Genomic DNA, 16,228 nt, shown 5'->3' with positions numbered 1-16,228 from the left:
GAGAATGCAACAGGTACTGTTACCTTAGAAAAAATTTGGGAATTTCTTATCCAGTTAAACATACATGACCTGCATATACGTGACACAGTAATTCCACTCCTAGGAATCCACCAGAAAAAAAAATCAAAACTACGGTCATATAAAAACATGAATGTGAATGTTAATAGCAAGCTTATTTATGATCTCAAAAAACTGATACTAACTCAAATATCCTGCAGCTGGTGAATGGATGAGCAAACTTGGTATATCCATTGAATGGAATCAGTTCAGTTCAGTTGTTCAGTTGTGTCTCTTTGCGACCCCATGAATCACAGCAAGCCAGTCCTCCCTGTCCATCACCAACTCCTGCAGTTTACTCAAACTCATGTCCATCGAGTCGGTGATGCCATCCAGCCATCTCATCCTCTGTCGTCCCCTTCTCCTCCTGCCCCCAATCCCTCCCAGCATCAGGGTCTTTTCCAATGAGTCAGCTCTTCGCATGAGGTGGCCAAAGTATTGGAGTTTCAGCTTCAGCATCAGTCCTTCCAATGAACACCCAGGACTGATCTTCTTTAGGATGACTGGTTAGATGTCCTTGCAGTCCAAGGGACTCTCAAGAGTCTTCTCCAACACCACAGTTCAAAAGCATCAATTCTTCAGCACTCAGCTTTCTTCACAGTCCAACTCTCACATCCATACATGACCACTGGAAAAACCATAGCCTTGACCAGACGGACCTTTGTTGGCAAAGTAACATCTCTGTGTTTTAATATGCTATCTAGGTTGGTCATAACTTTCCTTCCAAGGAGTAAGCGTCTTTTCATTTCATGGCTGCAGTCACCATCTGCAGTGATTTTGGAGCCCAAAAAAATAAAGTCTGACACTGTTTCCACTGAGTGGAAACATCTATTTCCCATGAGGTGATGGGATCAGATGCCATGATCTTAGTTTTCTGAATGTTGAGCTTGAAGCCAACTTTTTCACTCTCCTCTTTCACTTTCATCAAGAGGTTTTTTTAGTTCCTCTTCACTTTCTGCCATGAGGGTGGTGTCATCTGCATATCTGAGGTTATTGATACTTCTCCCGGCAATCTTGATTCCAGCTTGTGCTTCCTCCAGCCCAGCGTTTCTCATGATGTGCTCTGCATATAAGTTAAATAAGCAGGGTGACAATATACAGCCTTGACGTACTCCTTTTCCTATTTGGAACCAGTCTGTTGTTCCATGTCCAGTTCTAACTGCTGCTTCCTGACCTGCATACAGGTTTCTCAAGAAGCAGGTCAGGTGGTCTGGTATTCCCATCTCTTTCAGAATTTTCCACAGTTTATTGTGATTGAATGGAATACTCCTCAGCAATAAAAAGGGATATAAGCTACTGATACAGGCAACAATGTGTATGAATCTCTAATGCAGTATGCTAAATGAAAGAAGCCAGAGACAAGGATCTCTACTGTGTAATTCTACTTACAGGACATTCTGAAAAAGGAACAATTACGGACCTGAAAACAGGTCAGCGGCTGCCAGGGATGACAGCTGGGGTAGTGGATGACTACTGTTATGAGTTGAATTGTGTCCCCACCCCCTAAATCAATTCATATAAAGTCCTAATTCCCCAGTACCTCAAAATATGGCCTTATTTGGAAATAGGGTCATTGCAGATGTATTAAGCTAAGATGAAGTCATACTGGAGCAGGATGGGCCCTTCCTTCAAAATGACTGGTGTCTTTATTAAAAAAAAAAAAAAAAAGACAGAGAGAAATTGGGACACAGCCATTTACACAGAGAGAACCCCAGGAGAAGACGAAGGCAGAGATAGGATGGTGATTCCACACACCAACGACTGCCTGCAAACCAACCAAAGGGAGGGGAGAGGGGTGGAACAGGGCTCACAGCTCTCAGAAGGAACCAGCTCTGCCAGCTTTGATCTTGGACTCTGGCCTCCAGAACCAGTGTGAAATTAATTTCTGTTGTGCGATTCAGCCAGTTTGTGGTCTTTATTACAGCAGCACTAGGAAACTACAGGGGCAGCATGAGGGGATGTGCGGGGGATGATGAGCTCCTCTGTAAGTAACTCATGATGGCAGTCACATGATTATACATATTTGTCAAAACTCAAAAGCATACACCAAAAGGAATGTATTTACAGTATGTAAGTAAAGTGAGCAAAAAATGTAAGGGTTGTGACTTGAAAAATGTTAACAAAAGATTTCATTGCCTGGTTTAGTAAATTCACATAGCAAAATACTTTCCTGTAACTTTCAAAGATGAAATTCCGATTCTTCACAAATGTACTACTCATACAGTTGCTGTCTGAAGAGTGCCACATTTAAGGTAAAAAAATTAATGTATTTTTTAAAAATTTATGTATCTATTTGGCTGGTTCCAAATTGAGAAAGGAGTACAGTAAGGCTGTATATTGTCACCCTGGTTATTTAACTTCTATGCAGAGTACATCAATGCCACGCTGGATGAAGCACAAGCTGGAATCAAGATTGCCCAGAGAAATATCAATAACCTCAGATACACAGATGACACCACTCTTATGGCAGAAAGTGAAGAGGAATTAAAGGGCCTCTTGATGAAAGTGAAAGAGGAGAGTGAAAATGCTGGATTAAATCTCAACATTCAAAAAAGGAAGATCATGGCATCCAGTCCCATCACTTCATGGCAAATATATGGGGAACCAATGGAAACAGTGACAGACTTCATTTTTTAGGCTCCCAAATCACTTGTAGATGGTGACTGCAGCCATGAAATTAAAAGATGCTTGCTCCTTGGAAGAAAAGCTGTGACCAACCTAGACAGCATATTAAAAAGCAGGGACATTACCTTGCTATCTGTCTAGTGAAAGCTATAGTTTTTCCAGTAGTCATGTATGGATGTGAGTGAGGGTTGGACCATAAAGCTGAGTGCCGAAGAATTGATGCTTTTGAACTATGGTGTTGGAGAAGACTCTTGAGGGTCCCATGGACTGCAAGGAGATCCATCCAGTCAATTCTAAAGGAAATCAGTCCTGAATATTCATTGGAAGGACTGATGCTGAAGCTGAAACTCCAACACTTTGGCCACCTGATGCGAAGAACTGACTTATTGGAAAAGAGCCTGGAAAAGATTGAGGGCAGGAGGAGAAGGGGACATAGACAATGAGATGGTTGGATGGCATCACCAACTCGATGGACCTGAGTTTGAGCAAGCTCTCGGAGTTGGTGATAGACAGGGAAGCCTGGCGTGCTGCAGTCCATGGGGTTGCAAAGAGTCGGACACGACTGAGCGACTGACCTGACTGACATCTATTTGGCTGCACCAGGTCTTAGTTGCTGCATGTAGGATCCAGTTCCCCCACCAGGGATTGAACCCTGCCTGGGGCCCTGCATTGGGAGCATGGAGTCTTAGCCACTTAACCACCATGGAAGTCCCCAAAAGTTAATATCTTTAATTCAGTATTAGCTATTATTGCAGCCAATGCCTAGGATGGGGTTTCTAGCACCTAAAACAGTGCCAAGGCAAAACCACATTCATATCTATTGAATGAATGATCCATTAGAATTCCTAAACTTGAAGTCACTTTTAGTGAAAATGTTAGCGAAACAGGCAAATACAAAGCAAACCCAGTGTTTCCACTTCCCTACAATTCTTAAACTTTTGTCATGGATAAAAGACTATTGTTTTCTTCCATTTTCTTAACAGGAAAATGAATTCATATGGCTCCAAGTATGTGAATTCAGTTTTAAAAGCTCATTTTTATCAAACTAAGTGCCAGGATTATGAATATTTCTCATCCATAAAGCATTGTAAAGGGCTTCCCTGGTGGCTCGGTGGTAAAGAATCTGCCTGTCAGTGTAAGAGACATGGGTTTGATCCCTGATCTGGGAAGATCCCACGTGCCATGGAGCAACTAAGCCTGTGTACAACAACTATCGAGCTTGTGTTCTAGAGCCTGGGAGCCAGAGATACTGAGCCCAAGTACCACAACTACTGTAGCCCGTGCACTGCAGAGCCCACGCTCTGCAACGAGAGAAGCTATTGCAACGAGGAGCCTGCACACCACAGCTAAAGAGTAGCCCCCAGCACAGCCAAAAATAAACAAACATTTTTTAAAAAGGCATTATACACATGTTAAATAAAGCCATCGAAGAACTGTTGCCCACTGGCACTGCTAATCACACAATGTAATATAGACAAAAAGTAATTTAACCAAGTCTTCGGTTCAACTCAACAAGAATTTCTAGCATATGTCTTGCACTGTTCTTAGTATTAAGGAAAGGATGATATGAAGGGAGCAAATCTTTTTGCTCGTTTCATGAGACCCAAGTCAACGAGCACGAGGCCCAAGGCTGTAATCAAAATAAAGCTTATAATCATGAACAAAATTGGAAACTTAAAATAGTGCAGTGGCTGCTATAGATAGAATTGATTATGGGTTTATGGTTCATACAGTCATTTGAGATGGCATCTATTAGAGGAACTTACAATGGGTATTCTCAAATGGGATTTAAGTAAATCATGTTTAAAAATAACAGATTATTGAGTGTTCACTACCAGTCAGTGAACTAATAAATTTATGAAACTTTATCATTGATCTCCACAATGACCCAGTGAGAGCAGAACTATTGTTGTATGAATAGTTCAGCACTGTATGAATGAGAAGACTAACTGGGTAGTTAAGTTACTTTCCCAAGGTCTCATGTTTGAAGGAGCAATGCCTTGATTTCCAACCCATGTAGACTTAGGAGTCATTGGTACTAGTTCTTCCAAGGTAGTCTTGTTTGCAGAGATTATGGTTCATTATCCACAAGTAAACTCATGTGTCCCAAATCATAGTCCCTTCCATTTTTGCTTAGAAAATATTACAACTTCCCTTTAAATATCTAAAATATTTAAGTATTATACTTGATATCTCAATCTTGGTATTGATTTTCAAATCAATGTTTTAGTTTATAATACTGTAACTTTTATTTCAGAATTTGAAAGATTATGCAAGCCAACTTCTTCTTAGCCCCAGATTATGACTTTTGGATAATGGTGAGATACTTTTAAAAACCTTCCCAGGGACTTCCCTGGCGGTCCAGTGGCTAAGACTCCGAGCTCCCCATGCAGGGGGCCCAAGGTTCAATTCCTGGCCAGGGAACTAGATCCCACATGCTGCAACTAAAGATCCTGCATGCCTCAACCCAAGACCTGCCACAACCAAATAAATACTTTTAAAAATAAAATAAAAAGCTGCCTAAATGACTGAATCAAGCTGATAAGTTCTCTTGTTCTCCACATTGCCTGGGAGTTCTGGTTTAAGTCATCTTGTCCTATAATGTCATATCCTACCAGGAGGAATTTTCCAGTAGCTCACCAACGCATGATTTGACTTAGTCAGCATGCACTGGATACCAACCAACCTCTAAGAACTTTAAAAACTCATTATCTCACTTAAATATATTGTAAAAGAATCCTGTGTTATAAGGAAACAAAGACATTAAGAGGTTTGTCCATAGCTAATAAACAGGGATGGAAGAAGTCTCACCCACATATTTTATCAGAAGTTTCATTAACAATGTCCCATTTTAGCCTTCATTTTAGATTGCGCAATGACAAATTAAATGACTTTTGATCAATGAAACTTTACAGTGTCTTAAAATACCCATTTCTTAAAATGGGTTTCAAGAAAACCCATCTATCTTGATTCTCTGAAATAAAGACTACTAAAAAGTCAGCAACAGCTTTAATTAGGAAGTATTTTCTGAGCTAATATAGTAACTTTAGGTTGGTGAACTATCATTAACTCGTCTAATTCTCTACAGTAGAAGGAAAAAATGTTTGATGTGATACCCAACTCTACCAAGGGCTATCTCATAAAATGCTAATTCCAACACTTCAAAGGCAAGCAGTAAGGATGGCGCTGAGGCAAAACTGCACGTCTGCTGCCCTCTAGTGGATAGCTGGTTTCAGGACCCACTTGCTATGTTTTAACGGGAAACGTGCCCTAGGAAGGACTTTCCTGGTGGCTCCGCAGTAAAGAATCTGCCTGCAATGCAGAAATGGCAGGAGGCTCGGGTTCAATCCCTGGGTCCACCTGGAAGATCCCCTGGGGGATGGCATAGCAGCACGCTTTGGTACTCTTGCCTGGGGAATCCCATGGACAGAGGAACATGGCTCCCTAAGGTAGTCCTTGGAGAAGGAAATGACAACCCACTCGTTTTCTTGCCTGGAAAATCCCATGGACAGAGGAACCTGGTGGGTTACAGTCCATGGGGTCGGGAGAGTCGGATACGACTGAGCAACTAAACAAGAACAAGGTCATCCTCTCTCCTTTCTCCTCTAGCTTTGTCCAGGTTCCCAAGATACGCTGACAGTATCCCTCAGTGTCAAAGCTAATATAACTTTATTTACAGAAATAGATATTTACAAAAATAGTCACAATCATTCATTTACATTTTGTGTTTGACTGCTTTTGCACTACAATGGGAAGAACTGAGTAGTTGCAACAGCCTATATGACCCACAAAACCTAAACCACTATCTGCCACTTTGCAGAAAAAGTTTGCCAATCTCCAGTCTATGAGCCTATCATTAGTTCTGAAAAAGGCTTTGGTTAGGAAGGCCTGGTCCCTATCAATATGTTTGGGAAACTCCCCAGAAATACACATGAGCAATAAAGATAACTTTTTAGTTTAATTCCGTATTTCCCTACTTTTTCACCTAATACCTATTAACATCCTATTCAGTGGAAGACAATTTGGGAAATTCAAGTTTATAATATGCTGTGCTTAAATTTAAGACTTAAGTCGTATTACACTTCTTATCAATCTAAAAGGAAATTCTGTCTTGAACATTGTGCCTTGGGAATCAAATGTTATATTGAGTATAATTTACTTTAAAATATTTTACCAAAGACAGTGTGACAAATATGTATGTTAAATGGTTTTAACCACCTAGGAGTAGTTAAAAAACACTTCAAGTATCTAACCCGGGGATGGTTATTTCGCCTTTGAAAAATTGGTCAGTCCACAAATCCAGAAGTGGCTACCAAAAGCCTTTCAAATATCAGCTCTCCCAGCAGACATCAGCATTGGACATCAACATAAAGGAGATCTAAGTGGAGTTCAAGCTATGTGTCTTGGCTAAAAATATTGTAAAGCTCCTCCACACGGGGGCTCAGGAATCTAGCTGGGCCAGTAACCTATTCTCATTGCAGTGGCATTCTTGGCCAAAGGCTAAAATTCAGTCCTTGTTCCAGGTACTAAGTCATCAGTTGATTCTACCACCTGACTTCATCCAATCTGAAGGTTAGCTGAATCTTGTCACCCATCATCACATCTGAATTGAGTGTTTCTACCAGTTGGAAGACTGTGGGTTCCAGTCCCATCTGAGGTGTATGGTTTCACACCTACCTACTCATTATATCTCCCTCTCACGCTCAAATTTGCTTTTTGTCCCCGCTGCAGATCACGGCCCTTAACATCCAAGAAGGAAATATGTGCCCCCAGAGGTGACTTTCTTCTCCACCTTGCCACAAACCTGCACCAAGAATTCAGGCAGAAGGTGTGGCAGGGTAGATGAGATGCCTGCCTCAATCAGCAGCTTTGCTCTCAGGAGCCTGTTTTCCTGAACTTGGAAAATGGGGTTATTGATCTCTCCTCACTTCTGTGCAGCTCCCCCAGAGGGCCGCGGGGACAGACTGGGACAGACAGTCTGCTGTCTGGTGGCAGCAGGGTTGGGTCCACTTGCCCCAGTACAGCCACCCTGGCCCACCCATAGCCCTTCTCCTTCAAGGATGAAAGCTCCCTTCCAAGCACCCTCCTCCTCTTCCTCTGTGCTTTGCATTAAAATTCCCTATTGTTTGCCTCCTGCAGTAAAACGCCTCTTCTCTAGCTCAAAAAGTTATTCTAACTGGTTTTGGCTGTGCTTGATCGTCGTTGCTGTGAGCAGGGGCTACTCTCCAGGTGTGGGGCCCCGGGCTTCTCCTGCTGTGAAGCATGGATTCTAGGGGGAATGGGCTCAGTAGTTACGGCTCATGGGCTTAGCTGCCCCGTGGCGTGTGGAATGTTCCTAGATCAGGGATCGAACCCACGTCCCCTGCATTGGCAGGCGAATTCCTTACCATTGGCCCACCAGGGGAAGTCCCAAAGAGTTATTTTGAGAGCTGACTTTCTAAGCAAGATTGCTAGATCTTAAAATGATTTCAGATGGTTTTATACACTACATCCTGGTAGAATATTCAGTTAACTAATGAATTATTCATTCACATGTGAAAATGAACACTTGCTTTTTGCCTTTCACAAACATCCAATTATCAGATGTGTCCTTTCCTGCCATCAAGTACACAGTAATTCAAATAGGTAAGGGACTGAGAACTGCTAACAAGTTTTAGGAAAGTTGATGTCAATCAAAGCTTAAAAATCAAAACAAAAACATGGGGAGGCAAGGCAAGGACAGATGACACAGGACACCCAAACCTTTATCCTGAGGTGAGAAACACCAAATATGACTGACCCTAAGCAAAATCATGAAATAGATCAAGCTTTCTTTCCTTCAGCATCCTATCCTTTCCTCCTTCTCTCCCCAATTTCTGCTCCTCCCAGCAGCTCGCCACACATCCGCCCTTCTAGACACTGCTCTGTGTTCCATTCCAAGTATCACTGCCCTTATAGCCTGCTTGAGAAATCTTACGTTTTAAAGACTGATGAGGGTGTGCTATCGGGGTACCTACAGGCATTTGCATTTTTTTAATATTTTGCATTTTACTTTTTAATTGAAGGGTAATTGCCTTACAATATTGTGTTGATTTTTGCCATACAATAACACAGATCAGCCATAGGTATACGTACGTCCCCTCCTTCTTGAACCTAAGCCCATGAGCCTATCTTCAGCCCTCTAGATTGTTTTAATGGAGTGTTCTGGAACTCCAGCCAAAGGGTCTAAATCTTTAATGGAACAATTTCACTTGATTTGAGCTGCACAAGCCTCAAAATACTCAACACTCTCATTCCCATCAGGAGGTACTTCCTGTGATGGACAGATCCTGTGCCCGCCCCCCACCTCCTTGCTCCTACAATGCCCCACTGCAAAGCTTCAAGTGCCTTGCCTGTCACAAGAGCTCTGGTCTACCAGATGTCTCGTATTTTTAAGTCAGAATGACTTTCTCTTTGTTGAGTGATTTTGGCTCATCCTTAAGCCCAGTTCTCTTATCTCCCTTCCACAGTGTCTTTCCAGATTCCTGTCTTCCCCACATCGATCCGTTCTACAAAGACTTGTCATAGATTGTCAAGATAGGCAGCTGGAATTGAAGGCTAAATTTTCAGATTATGTGCAGATAGTCTGAAGTTAGTATTCTGTCTAGTTATGCTAAAAGCACAGGGTAGGCATGGTTTCATCTGCTCTTGTTGATTTGTATACTTCATTTGGAGAATGAGTGTAAAGATTTAGATTCAGGCAGACATCACAGGGTTTCCTAGGTGGCTCGGTGGTTAAAAATCTGCCTGCCAATGCAGGAGTCGCAAGAGACACAGGTTCGACGGCTGGGTCAGGAAGATCCCCTGGAGGAGGAAATAGCAACCCACTTCAGTATTCTTGCCTGGAAAATCCCATGGACAGAGGCGCTTGGTGGAATACAGTCCATGGGGCTGCAAAGAGTCAGACATGATGGAGTATGTGTGCACACAGGTACACACATACGTACAGACACATACACACACACACACACACATGCACACAGACACCATTATCCTCAGTCACCAGGAAGGAAGCAAACTCTCTGGTTTTGTCTGAAAATATCTTTGTTTCACTTCCCTTCTTGACAGGTATCCTTGTCGTTTAGAATTCAGGCTTAGCAGTTAGTAGGGTATCTTCAAAGGACTGAAAGGAACTATCTTCTGGCTTTCATTATTTTTGTTCAAAAGTCTGCTATCAGTTGAATTACTGCTACCATTCGCTCATGTAAGTTTTGTCTTCTGTATTCAGGACAGGTTCTCCTCTTGCCTTTAAATTCCAGCAGTTTCACTACGATGCATCTGGATACAGGTTCCTTTTTATTTATGTTGTCTGGGATTTACTGAACTACTTGAATCTGTAACTTGTCCATCTCAGAAAATTCTCAAATGCTTCTGCCCTATCTTCTCCCCTTTCTCAGACTCCAAATAAAGATATAAGACTTTCTTACAGAATCCAGTAGGTTTCCTATCTTTTGGGGGCCTACTTTCCATCCTTTTTCTCTCCTTCCTTCAGTTTCAAATAGTTCTCCTGACCTATACTTTTTGTCTCAAAGTCAGTCAACTGTAGGCTCTGCTTCTCAGCTGCTTCTTCCTACGTGGGCAAACCTCCCAAGGCAAAGTAGGCCCAAGTGTCATCTCTCTAGACTTCTTCTCCTGGATTCTGGTCTTCTAATAATGAATAATGAACTTCTAATAATGAACTGACAATGCTTTTTTTTAGTAGTAAAACATTTTCTTTGATTTCGTTCCGACATTTTGCTTTTCTTCAGCAGGAGAGCTAAATTACCTAGTCCTCCATAACCAGCATCAGAATCTGCACTGTGGTTATTTACAACAGTGTCAATAAGCATAGATCTTCCTTTCTCCCAAGATATGAAAGGATTATCAAAGTTGTAACTGGTTATCAGACATGACACATATTAAAGACAAAATTCATTTGCTCATTTTTATAACACAGCCACCAAGGACTGTAGGAACAAAGACTGTTCTTCACTTTTGGAAACAAAGGTAATGCCTTCTCAGGAAACTCATCTGCTACCTGCTATAATAATATGGTTGGCACCGATTTTGAATAAAGAATATATTAAGTTCTCAGAATTATTTTTAAAAGGCATCTAATAAATCTATACAGTGAATAGCATGTCTTTATTCTATTTACAGTACATTTGTTATAAATATAATACATTTTTTAAAAGCTTATTTTTAATTAACTTGAGTAGATTTATATTTTAAACAGATCAACTCAATTCTTAAAGTTACATAATAAAGGATATGATAATTTAAATGACAAAAATCTCATATTGTGAAATAGTGCACTCTATGCTGAGATGAATGAGGGGGGAGGAAAGTCAAACTCCTTTCAAAACTATATTCAAAGCATCAGAAAAAAAGTTTTTTCTTTTTACAAAGTTATGTATAAGCCATAGGAACGACCAGATACTGAAGTATGAAGACTCATAACCAAAGTTCAAACTGATTTTAGAGAATTGTGTGAAGTTAGACAAGAAACCGTGTATTTAACACTCTATAGAACTTCACAGTAAAGCTGGAATTTATAGACTAATGGCTTAACAGGAGTATTGCCAACAAGGCCCTTTCTTCCTTCAAATCATCTCCTAATGTTCATATACCATCAGTAAGCTGTAACAGCAGACTTAGACACTGGTTTTAAGATGGGGCTTAATAAGGTGCATGGATATGCTGAAATTCTGTATTATGAGCATGTAAATTATTACCAAGGTTTAAAGAAATACAAAAAAAGAATTTAAGTATTCTCAGTCCAACGTGCTTTGCATCATCAACAAATAGACAAACCAAAAGTATTCTGCAGTGATCCAACACCAACCTCCCGAACAAGTTAGGCATTTCAAATACTGCTGTAAAACCCATTCAGTAAAATAAAACTGATTCCCGTGGATTTCAGTACACATCTGTAAGTTGTCACACATTATTGATGATGATCAGGGCAGGCATGGAGCTCTGCTGACTTGTTTCAAACACCGTGACTTGGTCCGATAACTTGGCAAATACCCTAGGAGTTCCAAGGTTATAAACACCTGTGTGGACAAAGCATGCTTTCAGCTGCAAACTGTGAATCTCCTGGCTTTTAAGCTGAAGTTTATATTGTGTTTGTCCCAGCCATGTAAATGATCCATGGATTTCCAAAGCTTCTGGGCTAAGGGAGGAGGAAAAGGGTAAGTTGGAAGGTAATTTTTCTTCAGGAATTTTTTCCCAAAGCCCCAGTAACACATCCCTTTCATCCAGCAACTCTAATTCTAGAAATTATTTATGATGCCAACTGTTTGTTAGTAATAACATCAATAGTAATAACTAATATTACTATTTCTATAACTAACATTTATTAACAGTTACTATGCTCTAGACTTAATGCTAAGAATGAATTATCTCATTTAACACTCACGACAGCAGCCAGTAAATAGGGAACCTGATTTCAAACCTGAGCTTTTAACCACCTGGTTCTCCACACATAAAGATAAAAGTATATATAAGAATGGTTACAATACTGAGACTGTTTATAATATTGAAATATGGAAAGCAACCCAGTGTCTACCAATAAGACATTGGTTAATTAATTTATGATACACAAAACATGTTCGGATTTCAGAGAGCTGACCCAGATCCTGTTTGCAGTGTTATACTGTAATTAATAATCAGCATATGTTTCACACTGTTGTTCTATAGATTCCAAATTTTCTGAATTCTGAAAAGCACCTAGCCCTTAAGAGTGCCGGTACAGACCTGCAATTTTTTTTTTTTTTTTTTGCTGATAAGCATTATTTTATAAATCAGAAAACAAGACAAAAAAAACTTCTATCATGAACTTACTGATTTTCAAGTTTAGAGTTCTTTATCACCAACAAGCTTTTATAAAAATTGTCATCTCTGGCCAGAATTGCTGCTTTTAGAAACCAGTTTTCATTTCTGACTACTGAAATGCTAAGACAAATCTCTGTAACTCTTCTCTAACACTTCTTTTTTTCATTTGGCTGTGCCAGGTCTTAGCTGCAGCACACAGCATCTTCAGTCCTAGCTGTGGCATGTGGGATCTAGTTCCCCGACCAGGGATCGAACCTGGGATGCCTGCCTTGGGAGCGCAGAGTCGGCAAGTCCCTTTGCTAACACTTCTTAATACCAAACAAAAAAGGCTATGTCTGAGTAAACTGTGTCTATATTAGATAATTATTATCTAATGTCTATATTAGATAATAATTATTAGATAATTATTTCAAAATATTAAACTACTTTCAACTCAATCTTTAACTACAAAACAAGCCTGCTCTAAATAAATCTTTACCTTGTTGTTTTATGCCGAAGATCAACTATTACATCGACGTCGGCCTTGGAACAATTGGAAAGTAAAAGGGTCACTGGTACTAAACAAAGGCTGTGGAAAAGGAAAACCAAAAAAGATTAGTGGGGTATTGAAAACAAAAACAGTTTCTTGAAAATAAAACTTACAATTACCTAGCAGCATAAGATCCTCAAAAACAATTATATTCAAGTAAGGGAAAAAATTGAGTTCTAAAATCACTCAAGCCAAATGATTTACATAAATAAGAAGTAAAACATATTAATACAATGCTTGAATACTAAATATTAGAATATATACATTCACAAAACCATTTTTATTTCCTTTTATTAAAGCTAATCTTTAAAAATAACCAAAATGTTTCTAAGTGGTTATTTCCCAAAATGAAAAACAGAAGGAAACAACTGCAACTAAGAAAGATAAATGGAGGGGAAAAAAAATCATGAAAATGCCAACAACTAATGCTGTTCTTTGTGTTTCTCAAAAATTACTTAACTTTGAGAACTTGGCCTAGACTGACATTTGCTATCCTATCAAATCTGCACAGAAGCCATCATGCTTGGGAAACTATGAGAATTATTTCTGTATAGCAAGTTATGAGAAAAGCCCTTTCAAGTAGACTTATTTGCTCAGTTAACCTAGTTTCTGATCTCACTTTATGATCAGTAAGTCACTAAAGCACAGGAGAAAGGACGGAGTGAGAGAAGAGGACCTAAGAACAGACTGGTGCAGAGTACATATTAAGAACATAATAAATGAACATAATCTATGCACACATGAAGCCTGGTTACATACTATTACTTAAAATATTTTACCCTATTAACATAAAGAACAATAGTAGAGAGATAATAAAAAAAATCTTATGAGCTCACACAATATTAAAATTCTGCTCAGATAATATATTTTATGCTCTCAGAAATTTTATATCCTCTTACTAAGAAACGATTCCTAAACCACACTGTAAACAACAGATTTCCCTAGACAAAAACTAAGATACTTTCAAAAACTCATCCTTAAGATTATACTGGTGCTACACCCTTATCTCCCCCACAAACTTCTCACAGGAATGGAGGACAACCAAGACTAACGAATGGGGGTCCAGTCTAGAGACCCTCATCAAGTTAGATTCCAGTCATGGAACTTGTAACCCAAAGCAAAACCTCAGGAACTCTAACAGTGTTAGCATTTGAGCCTCAAATCCTCCATGCTCTATCTAAATGCTTCCAGTGAAAGAAGAAATGAGGACATCTGGATGCTTCCTAACCCCGAAGTCATTATCTTCACTCCTCTTCTTCTTCCTACATTGTTTCACTGAATAGCACCCTCATCTCCCCAGCAAAGCCTGGGCATCATCCCAAGTGTTTGGTTTTTTTTTTAAGTGGGAATGGGGGCTACTGCCTCATTAGCCCCCTATCCCCAACTTTTTACTACTCGTCACAAATTCCTATCAATTCTGTCTCCTACACAGCTCTGGAGGCTGGTGACTTCACTCAAAATTCACATTCCTTACAAGTTCAAGTCACTGCATCTCTTGGTTTACTGATCACCTCTGAATTAGTGTTCTGACGTAAACCAATCTCACCTGGGTGTTTCTCATACCGGACATGCGATCCTCCCACTGCAACGTGCACCACAGTCACAGGAATGCTTGATAAGAGAGACTGGGGCTCCATCCCCAGACTTTCTCATTCAGAAGGGCTGGGTGGGACCCAAAATCCGTGTTTCTATTAAGTTCCCAACTGCTGCTGCTCTGGGACCACCTTTCAAAAGTCACTGCTTCACACAACAGCCTTTCTAAATCGCTCATCTGATGAGCCAAAAACAGTGCCTTGAGACCAAATTGCTAACAACCATTCCCCCACCACTAAAATCTGGTATTATTAAAGGCATGAGTTCTACAGTCAGACTGCTAGGATTCACATGTCAGCTCAACAATTCTGTTTCTCAGTTTCCTCAACTGTAACCTAGGAATAATAAGTTTACCCATCTCCTGAGTTTTCTTGTGGCTGGGTAAGAACAAATATGCTAAGTGCTGACAATAATGCCTAGCACAAGTTCAAAAGCTTCACAAACACTATTTAACATGACTTCTTATTGTGAGGAGCTATGGCAGCTAAGCCCAGTATGATGCTTTGCTCTTTCCCATATTCTCATTCCCTTGCTGACCCATGTCCCACTGCCGTGACCAAGTCGCCTCCTGTCCCGCCGCCCCCCTCCCACGGCATTAAGAACATTCCTCCAGATCCTCAGTCTCTTCTCTTTATGTGTCCACATCTCACTTTAATTGAAATCTGGCTAAGGACACAGCTGCCTCTACAGGCCTCGCCATAACAGATACTGTTTCTCTTCCAGTATCTTCCATATCTCAGGCCAGAATGTCTCGTTAATACAGTTAATACCACTTGCTGAGTTCTTCCTCCTCTCTCTCCTATAAAAACACCTCCACTTTTGTCATAAACTACTCCAAGGTTTTTATTCTTTTTCTTTGCCCTCAAACTGACAAACTAAACCAGGGAATGTAACTCAGTGCAACAGAGATTCCTTGGGGCAGGGGAAGGGATAAGCATTTTGAAATATCTGAGGTAAAAAGTGAGGGAAGCATCTGCTTCTCCCCACCCCACCCTTGATTCATCTACTATGTGGGTCAAGCAGAGGCCTGCCACCTGGATAGAAAGCACTGCACAGGGCTTCTCTTCCACATCATCTTACCGGTTTCATTTATTACAAGCTTCTGCATGAGTTTGCTTTCTTCTTTTCAATCCTGAATTTTGTCATCTTTTTGGCGAACTTCACTGTTTAGGTAGACAATTTATTCAGCTCCTTCTCAAACCCTTGATCTATCACATCACATCCATAACCACCAGGAGTATTCAAAACTCAGTCATCTATCTTTCATGACTTAACTGTGAACTTTTTTTTTAGTCACCTAAAATAACTACCTCTGAAATACTCCTCAGCTTTTCCACTCACTGACCACAATCGCCAGCTCTCTCACTCAATTATGCTTCTGATCTTCAGTTTCACAGGTATATCCAGTCATTTGACCCTCTACTTTACCGATTCTCAACCCTGATTACTGTGGTAATGGTGATGACTGTTTAACAATTATTCACTCCCCTCACCTTCCAGCTGTGTGATGGGGGATCATCTTTGTTGACTGTGAAGGAGAGGCTATTTGGCCAATGGAGTGATAATGACTGACGCAAGCAGAAGCTTTAA

At 40.4% G+C, this 16,228-nt stretch overlaps 1 protein-coding gene across 3 annotated transcripts in view; it reads right to left on the bottom strand.

Moving 5' to 3' along the window:
• Window positions 1–10,610: 10,610 nt before the first annotated feature.
• TRAPPC8 (trafficking protein particle complex subunit 8) overlaps window positions 10,611–16,228 on the bottom strand; it is an 85,251-nt gene continuing 79,633 nt past the window's right edge. For all 3 annotated transcript variants that reach the window (XM_061130815.1, XM_061130814.1, XM_061130816.1), the window contains 2 exons: window positions 12,995–13,084; window positions 10,611–11,854 (listed from right to left, as the gene is read on the bottom strand). In XM_061130815.1, the coding sequence (XP_060986798.1) occupies window positions 11,620–11,854; window positions 12,995–13,084 (325 nt within the window). In that variant the 3' untranslated portion in view covers window positions 10,611–11,619. The remainder of the gene's footprint in view (window positions 11,855–12,994; window positions 13,085–16,228) is intronic.

The sequence above is a fragment of the Dama dama genome, chromosome 27 (assembly GCF_033118175.1).
Source record: "Dama dama isolate Ldn47 chromosome 27, ASM3311817v1, whole genome shotgun sequence".
Classification (NCBI taxonomy): domain Eukaryota; kingdom Metazoa; phylum Chordata; class Mammalia; order Artiodactyla; family Cervidae; genus Dama; species Dama dama.
This window is presented reverse-complemented; position numbering and strand designations above follow the sequence as displayed.